Consider the following 12,908-nt stretch of genomic DNA (forward strand, 5'->3'; position numbering starts at 1 on the left):
GTACGTGGCGGTTCGTTGATTCAATGCGTTAATCCATTTGAATTCCGCTCCTAATTTGAATATAAATATATTCTACATGCGGTAGTGTTTAAGCTATTCCGTGTTGTGGCGCTACATGCCATGAAGCTATGCCATGTGCTAAACGGCCGCGCTTGAACGCGAACAAGCGACTCGACGTGCATCGAAGGACATTGGATGCGGCCGCTTAGCTCGTAGCCTTCGCTATCACGGCCGCTCCAACGGTATACGCGCGCTCTGATTGGTCGGGGTTTTCTGTTAATATCTCCTCAACGAAGCCTCGAACAACATTTTCGCTAAGGAAAAAATTGTTTCAAATTACCTCCCGAACCACCTTTTTCAAGGTATTACAACATTTTTGGGACACCCTGTATAATGAAAAATATAAGAAATAACTGGTTAAATTTAAGAAATGTTTTTAAAACTTTTATTTTCCCTGTTACGTATACAGAAACTCTCCGTTTTTAGAAGCTCGCGTTCATTAATCTTATTTTATCTACTCTTCTGGAATTTGGAGCTCGGTCTCACTGGAGTGCATCCTGCACCTGCATCCTCTTAATATCATCTTTGACTCGCGTTGCGTGGGATACTTTCTAATCTACCCTTTTCCCAGGGCACACAGCTGCCGACCTCAGAGCAACGAAAATCCTAACCGTCAAATTTCCTAATATGGAAATCACTGGCGGTTCCCCACCAACATTTAGGGGTATATAAACACACGATTTTCGTTGCTCGGGGGCTAGTACGAAAGAGTTATTCGTTAGAGACACATTGATCGTCGGTAGAGTACTCTAGTGAGATCGGGCTTCAGTTCCTTTCGATCATCGTTACCATATAGATCCGCGAAAACGGTTTTACGATCCAGTGTAACGATCCCACAACATAATAACTTTACCGCTCGAGTTATTATTCTATTAAATTAACAAGTTGCGAGGCTTTATTAACGACGCGTGTTACATTTTAACGATACGATTTAGTCATTGTGTACTCAACCCGAACTCCTAAACTTAACCTATCCTGCGGTTACCCTTTACTGGGAGATACCAATTCCTAGCAGCTACCTGACTTCGCGTCAGAGGCGTCTGCGTTTGTCTTCAATAACCAAGCCAACCAAACACCTTAACTTACGGTTACCCTTCACTGGGAGATACCGATTCCTGCAACTATCTGACTTCGCGTCAGAGTCGTCTGCATTATTTACTCTATCCTCAAATCTTCGGCTCCATTGACACATACTAATTAATCGTATCGGTCCAATTCTCGAATCCACTCCACTCGCAGGGCTCACACGCGCGTCGCTATCGCCCTGGCTCGTAACATCCCCGACTTTTATACAAATGAACTACGTACTACGAAATGTAATATGAACTTTATTATAACTGTTTAAATATAACTAATTTAACACAAAAGTTGAATTTCTTTACTTTAAATACAAGCTTTTACAATAGACGTCTATACTAGTTAACGGTCGCTATGCGAGTGAGTATTAACAAATTGTTTTAAATAAAATGCAATAAAAAAAAAAACGAAATACCATAAATTCAAGAAAATTGTAGTTGGCGCTAAACTAACTTCAAATAGAATTGTCAAACGCAAAGGCTCATTCACATTCCATAACAACGGGCAAACGGGTCTCCGCTGCCATCTAGGAGTGACACGGGAATTAATTTATCTCTATCAAAAGTAGCGATACGCAACATTGTATGGTTTTCATGAAAATGCGCCACTTGATAAATCGATTGTGAAGTGTTATCAGGGTTGACACTCTTTAGTCACTTTTCGTGAGACTTGTTCGTGCCGTGAACACCTTTTTGGTTCGGTAAAGTAACGGTGTAATCTGAAAAATGGCATGGTTATGCGGTCGTGCTGTTTTCCAGACATGTCGACGTACATTCTCCCTGAACGCTGTTGCGTGTTCAAAGGACAAAAGTAAATTACAGATATTCTCCTTAATTTAAGAAATCGAGCTAAAGTTTTTGCGTCTTCGTATTACGTAATATAATAGTACAATTTATTATTTCTGTAACATTTGTATTAAGTACAAATAAAATTCTTATTTATAATCATTTTTCGCTACAGCATTCGCTGATCCATTGGATCTTGCTACGGGTTTGGAGAAACGGGAATTACTTGCTGCTGCTGCTGGCAATTTTGTAAGTTTTTACACTACGTAAAAATCAAGATAATGTCACACTTTGCGCTCATGAAATGCACGTTACTTTCAACACGGTAGCGAGTATAATAATATAATATATCATTTCATTCATTAAGTACTATATCATGGATCGAGTAAACTATTTAAATTGTGATACATTCTTTTTATCGTACTTCTTTTATTAGTTATGAAATATCGTAATTTTCTATCAATTCTGTATATAAATTAATAAAGGGTTTTCCACTGTCCTTGAATTCGTTTGAAAATTCACTATTCATTAATATAAAAAAATCTTAATTTGAAAACTTTAATATATATATTGCATGAATCTTCGTACCAGAAAAGTATGTTCATTTTTCTTATATTATTATTACACATTGGATAATATTTTTGATCAGAAGATATTAAATCCTTTTTCTTTAAAAGCAAGTAGTTAAATAAGCATGTATGTTTATGATTTCCTTTTTCATTCTCATATTTCTTAAGTATATTTCAAATCTTTGCAAAGTAAATCGCATTTCAAAATGCATATATAAATGAATTTATCATTACTTAAATGAACAATGGAATCTTAAATTTTATTGAAGTTTATTTAAGTTGAATACATTAAATTATAAAGTTCAATTTATATAATTTTCTATTGCAGGATCCATACAACATGAAAGCAATACAAATACAAAAGACTAGCTCAAAACAAAATCCAAATCTAGTACCTAGTGCATTCAAAAGTCGTATTGTTGGATGTGTTTGTGAACCAGATGCTTCTCACGTTAATTGGATGTGGTTACACCAAGGCAAACCTCGCCGTTGTGAATGTGGTTATTGGTTTAAACTTATTGAAAAAGCACCTCTTTAATGTCATTTCAAGTTAATTAGTGGATTATTTAAAACATAGAATTAATGTTATACAATACCAAAGGACTGCTTTTCATTTATTACCCTTCCTTGTCCCATCATTGTGCTTTATAAATTAATAAGGAACTAACATGTTAGCATATAAAATTCAGTAATAGAATTTCAAATAAATTGTATAAGTATTACATGCATTTTCATTTCATAGCAGATCCAATGTGAATATTTCACCTGTTATTTATTACAAATATTAACAAGATACTGGTAAGTTATAAATATTTCTATTACGTAAATTGTATTTTGTTCATATAAATTTTAAGAACTAATACAACAACACTAGATTACTTCATATTTCAATTAATTATATGAATTTTTATTATACAATTATTATGGAAACTGTAAAGATAATTAATAATGATATAAATAAATGTTAAAAAAATCGAGAAAATACATTGTTCTGAAGTAAATTCTCTCTGAATGATTTTTCTTTTAGAATAAATAGTGGTATCAATATAGTATGTATTATCAAAAATAATACGAATTTTTTAAAAGATTATACTCACGTTAATTACTTATCCATTTTTTATTGACATTTTATTTTAACTTTCATATTATCAAAAAAAATATAAAATTTATTATAAAGGATTATAATTTTGGTAACAAGTATTTTATTAGTACACTATATTAATAAATACATTAAACTTAATCTAAATAAGTAAGCTATATGTATACAGAGCTTAACATACGCTTATATTGAATTAAATTAGCTTGATTAATTACATGCCGATGGTAACTATGTTGTGCTATTAATTTTATAATTTCAAAATAATTTGATTACATCAGTGTGTAATGACACGTACTTACATTGTATTAAGTTTTTTGAAACAAATTACAAATTCCAAGATATTGTATCATTTTTAATCAATAATATTTACACAGATTTGTTTTGTTTTATACAATGATTAGCAAAACATTGTTACAAATTTCGCAAAATTGTACAAATTAAAATAATTAGATATTTATACATATTTGATGAAAAAATGTTGGCAGAAGATTATTAGATCTCAAATACTAATTAGTTATACATGAACGAACTTTATCCATTTAAACATTGTGCTTCAAAACTTACAAAGCAACAATTATCATATTAAGTGTAACAAGAACATGATTATAACAATCGATCACTACAATAGTGTCATTCAAACTATAAATTCTTCTAATTTGTCTTAAATCATTATGTTTCATATACACATTTCACTAAATAATATTTCAGTTATTAGACACAGATAATAAACTTGATGTACACTTTAGTATTCCCTTTGAAAAGATGTGGATCTTGTAGTTATTAAACAATCAGTCCTTGGTCTACGAAACAGTAGCACATGAGGTTCTAGAAATAAGTTACATTTAATATAATTACCATTATTTTATGTGGATTTATAATTTAATTATAATAAACATTCATTGTCTGTATCGTTATCATATTAATATATATATTTTTATACTTTTTATATTTGTTAAAACTTAACAAATAAAAACCTAATATTTTTTTAACTGCAAAAACATAATTAAAGGATTTTTAATCGTTGTATTTTTTTGTCTTGAGTATTCTCTTAGGTACAATATCTTTCTTATAGATCGGAAAATAAAAAAAAGCTTGAAACGAAAAATCGTTATTCTTAATATTCGTCTTATTTTGTTCATACAATCGCCTCCATTATCATCAATAAATAAATGTTTTTAAGTAACAGTGTTTATATAGTGATCCCATTAAGTTTTTGAACAAAAAAATTATTTTATTCTTTGTTAAATTCATACAACATATTTCTAGGAAAATTTGATAACTCCATTGGGCGGACAACGCCCTAGAGGCGTTGAGCATTACCCTTATTATCAATCAAAGAGAGGGGGTACCGCCTGCCATGAAAACAGCCTGCATAGTAGTTACATGTATGTATATAGTAACCGTAATGTTCCATTTATGAACAGAAACATTTCATTGATAATTTCAGTTTTAAGTTCAATACCAACGAGATTGTTTACGATATAAATCATTGATTCTTCAGGGGAAATATATGATTAGAAAAACCCTTCTTTCTTGTACTTACTCGTGTGTAGACATGTTTATAAATAAATATTATTTATGCCAATTACAGTTTCAAACGAAAGAAGGAACCTTAACAACAGTTTTTTGGTGTACAATCGTAATTTTACTGTTGGTAAGGAAATCATTGTTTTGATCTCCTTTTTATTTGAATATTATTCTGTGAAGGTTTAAATTGAATACATAATTATATTTCTGTAATTCATTTTCAGATTTACCATTTTATGTTATTTACAGCGTAGGTATGTTAAATTATATTTCCTCTTATGATTCACATAATTTAAATCATAAATATAGTTTTCTACGCAATTTAATTATAGTTTATAATTAAGCAATATTTGATGAAATAATTTTAGTTTTATTGTTTCTTAATTATAGATACTCTGTTTATTCTATTAATTGTTAAAATTAAATTTTACTACTTTATATAGCATAATGTGTAAAATTATTAAAGAAATAACAATTGTATACGTTATCATTTATTTGTTATGTATTAATATTTCAGAAGATGTCTTTTGATGGCAGACATTTTTTGTGTATCTCTCAACCAAATGTAAAAAGAAGAAAGAAATTAAATGACTGTAAAGGCAATTCTCAAGAAGAAATTAAAAGAGAATTAGAAGAAGGTAACTTGTCCAAAAACGAAAATGCATTAATTTCTGAAGATTCGATCAAGGATGATGATAATTCGGATAAAGATGGATTTAATTTTCTTGCTAAAATTCCATTAGGTGTTGAAGAGTGGTTGGACGATCCTCCAGAAAGAAGTAATATACAATTTATTGGAAATTCTGGATTGAAGGAATTAGTACAAGACCAAACACCTTTCTCTTACTTCTCCCTGTTTTTCACATCAACATTTTTAGAACTTTTAGTAGCAGAAACTAATGCGTATGCTGAAATTGTATTTTTACAAGATTGCGGTGAAAGAGCAAGAATTTCTGACTGGAAAGACACTACCGTAGATGAAATAAAAATCTTTCTGGGAATACTATTTTTGATGGGACTCATCAGAATAAATCGCATGAATGATTGTTGGAGGAAACATTATTTGTTCAATCTACCTTTTGGAAAATTTATAGGTCGTGATCGCTTTTTATTGATTTTAAGGTGTCTCCACTTTGATCGATTACAACACTCTGATGATAGTTTACGTAAAATAAATACTATAATTACTTATTTCAATCAAAACATGGATAAAATTTATAGTCCTTTCAAAGAACTTTTGATAGAAGAAAGCATGGTTCTATGGGGAGGGCAATTAAATTCTAAGAATCATCCATCTAATAAAAAACATAAATGTGGTATAAAATTGCACGCCTTATGTGAACCATCTGGTATAATTAATAAATTACACGTACAAGGGAATTCCAGTACTGAAAACGTAGGGGATAAGGATTGTATCAGAACAATTGTTGATAAGTTATTAAATGGGAGAACAGGCCAGGGTCATGCAGTTTTTATGGACAGTTACTATAGTAGCGTGTCACTAGTTAGTGATCTTCTTGCAAATAAAACTTATTGCACTGGAAGTTTACAACCAAAGAAAATAGGTAACCCATCCGAAGTAATACAGAAAAAATTACAAATGGGTGAATTCGTATATAAGTATAACAAACAGGGAGTTTGTTGCTGTAAGTGGAAAGACAGAAAGAATATTTATAGCATTTCAAGTGAATATGGAGGGGAACTTGTAAATGTTAAGAACAAACAAGGAGAAGAGAAGAAAAAACCACAACTCATTGTAGAATATAACAAACATATGCAGAAAGTTGATAGACAAGATCAGATGCTATCATATTATCCTTTAACCCATAAAACTCTCCAGTGGTACAAGAAACTGGGCATACGTGTAATGCATATAATGCTCAATAATGCTCACATACTTTATAATAAATATAGTGGAGCCATAAAAAAAGATTTACATGATTTCCAGTTTGAAATTGTCTCAACATTATTGCCTCCACCAGATCAAAATATTCCATCATTTTCACCACAATTTAAAGTACATTTACCAGAATTACTTCCAAAAGGGGCGAATAATAGAATTATGAGGAGACGATGTAAATTATGTAATGATAAAAAAAATATTAGGTTAGATACAATTTATCACTGTTCAGATTGTCCATCAAAACCTGGCTTATGTTTAACCCCATGTTTCAGAGAGTTTCATAAATATAAATAAATTAATTTAGTATTGTACTATAATGTGCTGGACAATTTTTAAATGTTCGGAATATTAAAATAGATCATTTTAATATTTATATTTGTTACGGGACACTGAGACTGATTACTTAAATACATTATTTTTTATTTTCCTTGTATTACTTTACGAATCATATATTTAATACATAAATATTGTAAAAACTTCTCTTTTTGTAGTGTATTTCTCATCTATGCTTTTACTTTTTTACTTTATTTCTGTCACACTTTTAATCAAAATTTTAAGTACATTAGTCTACTAGTGAACAATTATACAATTATTTTATGAATCAATTAAACTCTTTAATGAAAAGCTATTACCAGAATTGTATATCAATTTATACATGATTATTAAAAAAAAAAACTTTTTTATATAAACAGTAAATGTGTTACAACTTTTTCAAACCAGCGATTTATATGTCAATATAAAGTCAGATATTGTATAATAATATAATAAATTTTCTAATATTATTTATTGCGATCAAATCAAGACATATGATGAAACAAAACATTAAACTTAAATATTATTATTCTGTGACTACAATACGTAGAATAATATTTCCATAATTTTATTCATTTAACTTCTCCATACTTTGATAAAAATATTGTTAAATTACATACCTGGCACATGCATCATATAATGGACCCAACCAGGACTTTGTTGAACTCCCAAATTTCTCCATTCAGTTTCTGACATAAGATGAGTTTTTGGAACATGCCTCGCTAAATCAAGTGGCAAAATAACATGCCTATGAACAAGCAGTAATTTACACAAAATTTTAATTCTTGTTGTTACAATACAAAATTCTGATTCCTATGTCCAACGATATAACAATAATACCTACACCATTACATTACACAAATTATTCATAATATTTATAGATTATTGCTGAAATAATCTAAGCTACTAAAAACTAATTGCTTCCAATCAAATTTGATAAAGTAGCCACTTTATAATTTCTTCATTTCGATATAGAACATAGGAAAATGAGATGCACACAAATTAAACCCCGATACTCACAAAAAGTTACTAATATACTACAATATTCGAATAATATGTCAATTATTTGTGTAACATTTTAATGTATATTAACTGTATTTTTATACAAACCTATATTCATATTTATCATCACTGTATTTTTCAGAATATTGTATTTGATCAACTGGCATTTTGAATCCCACAATGTAAACATTTGTTACCTTTCTTTCTTTTTTTTTTTTTACAATTGTCTTCTTAGCAACTGTATACAAATGTACACTAACAAACTTCACCTTATTTTTGGATGTATTAGCAATATTTCGATGTCGGTGTACATGTTTGGTACAGGGTACTAGATTTTTCAGAAAGTAATAACACGTAGTAGCAGGTATTCGCGCCAATTCGTGCTTGTTCGCGCCCTTTGAGAAACCGATGCGCCCTCTTACAATGTATTTTATATTAAATTTCGAGCAATTTCGAAAAATCAAATACTTTATAGTCTGTATAACCATTGTACAGCGTGTCCCAAAAATGTTGTAACACCATGAAAGGGGTGGTTCGGGAGGTGATTTGAAACAACTTTTTCCTTAGCGAAAATGTTGTCTGATGCTTCGTTGAGGAGATATTAACGGAAAACACTGACCAATCAGAGCGCGAGGATGCCGGATGCCATGTAAAGTGACTGCTCCGCACTTTGGCGGTGAAATGAAGAAGCTAAATAGCGTATCATCCACAAACTGAGACTGTTTAGAAATTTGCCTAGATTTCCGCGGCCTGGAAGTCAAATGCTTGACGTGGCCAGGCAAGGCATTCTTATGTCATCAATACCCACACTTTCTCTCTCATAGAGTTTCAGGTAATTTGTCAATCTAAAACTCTGTCAACATTATGAGTACACTTTCATTGTATTGGGTTTTAAAATATTTCTAAGGTCGATCGATGCCAATACCTTTACTCTCACAAGCTTTCAGATAATTTGTCAGTTTAAAACTCTGACAATATGAGTACACTTTCATTATTTTGCGTTTTAAAATAATTCTTATTCATCGACACCTTAACCTTGCCTGGCCACGCCAAGCATTTGACTTCCAGGCCGCGGAAATCTAGGCAAATTTCTAAACAGTCTCAGTTTGTGGATGATACGCTATTTAGCTTCTTCATTTCACCGCCAAAGTGCGGAGCAGTCACTTTACATGAATTGTCATTAGGATCTGAACGTTCGGACTGTTGAACACATCATTTTAGCTGCGCATAGATGGAAAGCACTGAATTTTACATTGTGTTACCCAGTGTCGCCATTGCACTGTGCTGGAAAGCACCTCTATGTACTGGGAGTTCATTTCGATTTCATATATTTTTCTATTTTCTTGAAGTTTTTTATGGGGATCTTCTATTTTTCAATGATGACTCCTTGAGACCTCTACTTTTTCATGTACTTGGCGTAATTTTTTTACTTTTTTGAAGTTTTTTATCGGATCTCATTTTTTTTTACAAATCATTTATTATATAGAATCTATTTTAAATTTATAAAAATAAAATTGATATTTCTGTAAACTCTGCATAAGAAGTCTAAATTATAATTTTTTTTTAATTGAATAAAGTAAAATAAAGAGAGAGGGGATAACAAAATCGAATATATATATATTTCATATAATTTATTAATTATAAACATTTATTCGTTCAATTTGTTAATAATTATAAATACCTGCAATTTTTTTTCTTGCTGCAAGAAATTTTAATGTTAATGATGAAATAAGAAAATGACTCCATTTCTATAAGCTCTACATAAGAAGTCTAAATTCAAAACACTTTAGTGGATGGATCTATATTAAAAGCAGTTTTCTGTATGAATAAAGGTATCTCGCAATTCAGATTTTGACAACTTACCTTGTAGTCAAGATCGATCAACACTTTACAACACTGGCTGCAATGTGTTATTAAATCCTACATAAAAAGTCTAAATTGAAAACATTTTGCTGATATAAATATAATTAATAATGCAATAGTGTAAAAACTTTTGACACTATATGCGGTTTACATCAGAAAAATGTCTTTAAATTTAGAAAATATTGCAGGCGTATTGAGATATTCATGAAAGAAATGTCAGGTTAGGTTGGAATGGACCATCTCTCCTGTAAAAGATACGTGGTAGCTCCAACGCCAGTATATACGCGGTGACGGATAATTTTTCATGTACTTGGCGCCGAGACGCTACCGCGTCTCTAGATATTTGTGTTGAATTGTGCCGTAAACCGCAACTTTGTAAGTCAAAGCGTACTCAAGAAAATTGAACAAAACAAAATTTTTGATAACCCCGCACTTTTCGAATTTTGAGTTTTTCTTTCTTTTCTTTTCTTTGAGTATCACCATCAAAGAATATGCGTGTGCGGGGGGAAGCATAACAAGTCCTAAGGCACTGAGATACATCTCCAGAATTTCTAACGGAAGAATCTGTATCTACCTTGACAAAAAGGAAACAGTAGCCAGCCTCACCGATAAACACAAGGTAATAACTATCAACAACATTAAAATAGACATAAGACCATTGATAAAACCGGCACAACGCATCATCCTTTCAAATGTTTCCCCAATTATACCGAACAAGTCAATAGAAGAAATCTTCAAGGAAAATAACGTAAGACTCTGCTCCAAAACTACATCACTGAAAGCAGGTATGACAGATCCCGAATATTCTCATATTCTAAGCTTCAGAAGGCAGGTCTATGTTAATCCGGAAGACGCTCAAAAAATCCCTGGTTCATTTACCGTTACATATGAAGATACAATATACAGAATCTTCACAACAACAGACAGTTTAAACTGCTTCGTATGTAAACAGGAGGGCCACATAGCTAAACAATGCCCCCACTATCCCGCACCGAACAAAAGTACCATGCTAACGGATGACACCAATACTACCGCAGATCAAACGTCAACGTCTTACACACCTATTCTCTCCACGAATTCACCAACACACAAACAAACCACCTCAGAATCTGAAGCAGTAAACGTAACTACAACAGCACACGTACTCACCCAAGGCACAAAAGCATCAACAAATACAGACAGGATAATGGAACCGAGCAAATTGCAACAACACCGACCATAACCCGATTTAAAAGACCACTCTCAGAAACCTCATCAGACCATCCACTTAAATCGATGCACACCGACGAAACCAATTTTAGAACACCAAAACCACCTACTACGTCTAAAACACAAAACACAACTAACACTAAGAAAAGACTAATAAGGCCAGTATCACCCAGTCCCCCATCCAAGACAATAGAGGAAATACTCTCTCCAGCAAAAAGCGAAATCGAAGACCCGGAAAAAAATCATGTCCTCAACTACCATTAACTAGCAAGCTTCCTAGAAAACGCATTCGGTGCCCCAAACCCACTCGAGATTGCACAAGATTATACAGGAAATATACTTGGCCTAATCCAAATGCTGAACACAATACACCCCCTATTAAAAGACCGTAGCATTAAAAACAGGATCCGTAGATTGTACAAGAAACTACTTAGGCAACCAACTACCGAAATTTCACCAAATTGGACCTCAGACTCAGACACATCACAGGTAAGTCTCATTCACGACTTGATACCTATATACAATATTAGCTATGAATAATATACTCCAATGGAATATTAATGGTTTTTACGCCCGACTTGAAAGATTACAACTACTAATTAAAAACTTCAAACCCATCGCCCTTTGCATTCAGGAAACTAACTTCAAAAATGACACTAACGGACAAATTAAAAACTATCAATGCTTTGCTAAAAATCGCATCTCAAATCACGCTAGCGGAGGAGCCGCTATTTACGTCAAAAACGAAATAGCTGCCAATGAAATCCAACTACAAACTAATATCGAAGCAGTTGCCGTGCAAATATGTTACCCAGATAAATTATGTCTTTGCAATATCTATCTCCCGAGGAGCTACGATTTCCAAATAAACGAAATTAAAGATCTCATCACACAATTACCTAAACCATTTATCCTATTCGGAGACTTCAATAGTCATAACACCTTATGGGGCTCTATCAAAAACGACATACGACGATAAAAGATTGGCACGATACTAGAAAATGACGACCTAACCCTCCTTAATACTAAACAACACACTTACTTCAATATTGCAAACGGTACCTTCAGTTGCATTGATCTAACAATCGCCAACACCAGCTATCCCCATAACCTAGAATGGACCGTACTTGATGACTTACACGATAGCGACCATTTCCCAATTAGTATACAATTAAGTAACAAACCCAAGGAACCAAATACTCACTCATTTGTCCCAAGGTGGAAATACAACAAAGCTAATTGGGAGTTATACAAAGATCGCTTGTCCACGTATTTATTCGATGCTGAAATTCTAGGCAAAATGAATAGGATTGATACAGCTATAGAAATGTTCTCCGATTGCATTAGTAAAGCAGCTAATGATGCCATTGAGACAAGTTCCCTGCCAAAAAAGCACAACCCTGTTCCCGGGTGGAACTCTCAATGCAAAGATACCGTACGCAACTCTAAACAAGCATTTAACCAGTTTAAAAAACATAACTCAGAAGAAAACAAAATTCAAT

General features: G+C 32.2%; 3 protein-coding genes across 9 annotated transcripts; 2 read left to right on the top strand and 1 right to left on the bottom strand.

Moving 5' to 3' along the window:
• The first annotated feature begins 1,776 nt into the window (after positions 1-1,776).
• LOC128881741 (cytochrome c oxidase subunit 5B, mitochondrial-like) lies at positions 1,777-3,213 on the top strand. Its single transcript, XM_054133032.1, has 3 exons — positions 1,777-1,947; positions 2,098-2,171; positions 2,820-3,213. The coding sequence occupies exons 1-3, from the start codon at positions 1,863-1,865 to the stop codon at positions 3,027-3,029; spliced, it is 369 nt and encodes a 122-aa protein (XP_053989007.1). The 5' UTR covers positions 1,777-1,862; the 3' UTR covers positions 3,030-3,213.
• A 443-nt stretch (positions 3,214-3,656) lies between these two features.
• LOC128881877 (cyclin-dependent kinases regulatory subunit-like) lies at positions 3,657-9,522 on the bottom strand. Of its 7 annotated transcripts, none has more exons than XM_054133265.1 (4): positions 8,954-9,444; positions 8,443-8,572; positions 7,953-8,080; positions 3,657-4,415 (listed from the first exon to the last, which is right to left on the bottom strand). In XM_054133265.1, the coding sequence occupies exons 2-4, from the start codon at positions 8,499-8,501 to the stop codon at positions 4,333-4,335; spliced, it is 270 nt and encodes an 89-aa protein (XP_053989240.1). In that variant the 5' UTR covers positions 8,502-8,572; positions 8,954-9,444; the 3' UTR covers positions 3,657-4,332. The 7 variants fall into 7 exon arrangements, with proteins under 7 accessions (XP_053989240.1, XP_053989239.1, XP_053989236.1 ...); XM_054133264.1 differs by lacking the exon at positions 8,954-9,444 and adding an exon at positions 9,504-9,522 and having other exon boundaries at positions 3,658-4,415; positions 8,443-8,662; XM_054133261.1 differs by lacking the exon at positions 8,954-9,444 and adding an exon at positions 9,477-9,494 and having other exon boundaries at positions 3,658-4,415; positions 8,443-8,948.
• On the top strand, positions 4,432-7,722 carry LOC128881876 (piggyBac transposable element-derived protein 4-like). Its single transcript, XM_054133258.1, has 5 exons — positions 4,432-4,975; positions 5,182-5,244; positions 5,342-5,371; positions 5,635-5,755; positions 5,861-7,722. Exons 4-5 carry the CDS (start codon positions 5,638-5,640, stop codon positions 7,312-7,314), a joined length of 1,572 nt encoding a protein of 523 aa, XP_053989233.1. The 5' UTR covers positions 4,432-4,975; positions 5,182-5,244; positions 5,342-5,371; positions 5,635-5,637; the 3' UTR covers positions 7,315-7,722.
• Positions 9,523-12,908: the final 3,386 nt, after the last annotated feature.

The sequence above is a fragment of the Hylaeus volcanicus genome, chromosome 9, assembly GCF_026283585.1.
Source record: "Hylaeus volcanicus isolate JK05 chromosome 9, UHH_iyHylVolc1.0_haploid, whole genome shotgun sequence".
NCBI classification, from domain to species: domain Eukaryota; kingdom Metazoa; phylum Arthropoda; class Insecta; order Hymenoptera; family Colletidae; genus Hylaeus; species Hylaeus volcanicus.

What these genes read in the sequence shown, in the direction of transcription:
- LOC128881876 (XM_054133258.1), top strand. Translation starts at nt 5,638, where the DNA reads ATGTCTTTTGATGGCAGACATTTTTTGTGTATCTCTCAACCAAATGTA. An exon ending in TAAAAGAGAATTAGAAGAAG is followed by an intron (nt 5,756 to 5,860) that starts GTAACTTGTCCA and finishes AAATTCCATTAG; the next exon opens with GTGTTGAAGAGTGGTTGGAC.
- LOC128881877 (XM_054133261.1), bottom strand. Translation starts at nt 8,822, where the DNA reads ATGGTTATACAGACTATAAAGTATTTGATTTTTCGAAATTGCTCGAAA. An exon ending in GATGATAAATATGAATATAG is followed by an intron (nt 8,081 to 8,442) that starts GTTTGTATAAAA and finishes GCTTGTTCATAG; the next exon opens with GCATGTTATTTTGCCACTTG. An exon ending in TTATATGATGCATGTGCCAG is followed by an intron (nt 4,416 to 7,952) that starts GTATGTAATTTA and finishes ACTTATTTCTAG; the next exon opens with AACCTCATGTGCTACTGTTT.
- LOC128881741 (XM_054133032.1), top strand. Translation starts at nt 1,863, where the DNA reads ATGGCATGGTTATGCGGTCGTGCTGTTTTCCAGACATGTCGACGTACA. An exon ending in TGCGTGTTCAAAGGACAAAA is followed by an intron (nt 1,948 to 2,097) that starts GTAAATTACAGA and finishes TTTTCGCTACAG; the next exon opens with CATTCGCTGATCCATTGGAT. An exon ending in CTGCTGCTGCTGGCAATTTT is followed by an intron (nt 2,172 to 2,819) that starts GTAAGTTTTTAC and finishes TTTCTATTGCAG; the next exon opens with GATCCATACAACATGAAAGC.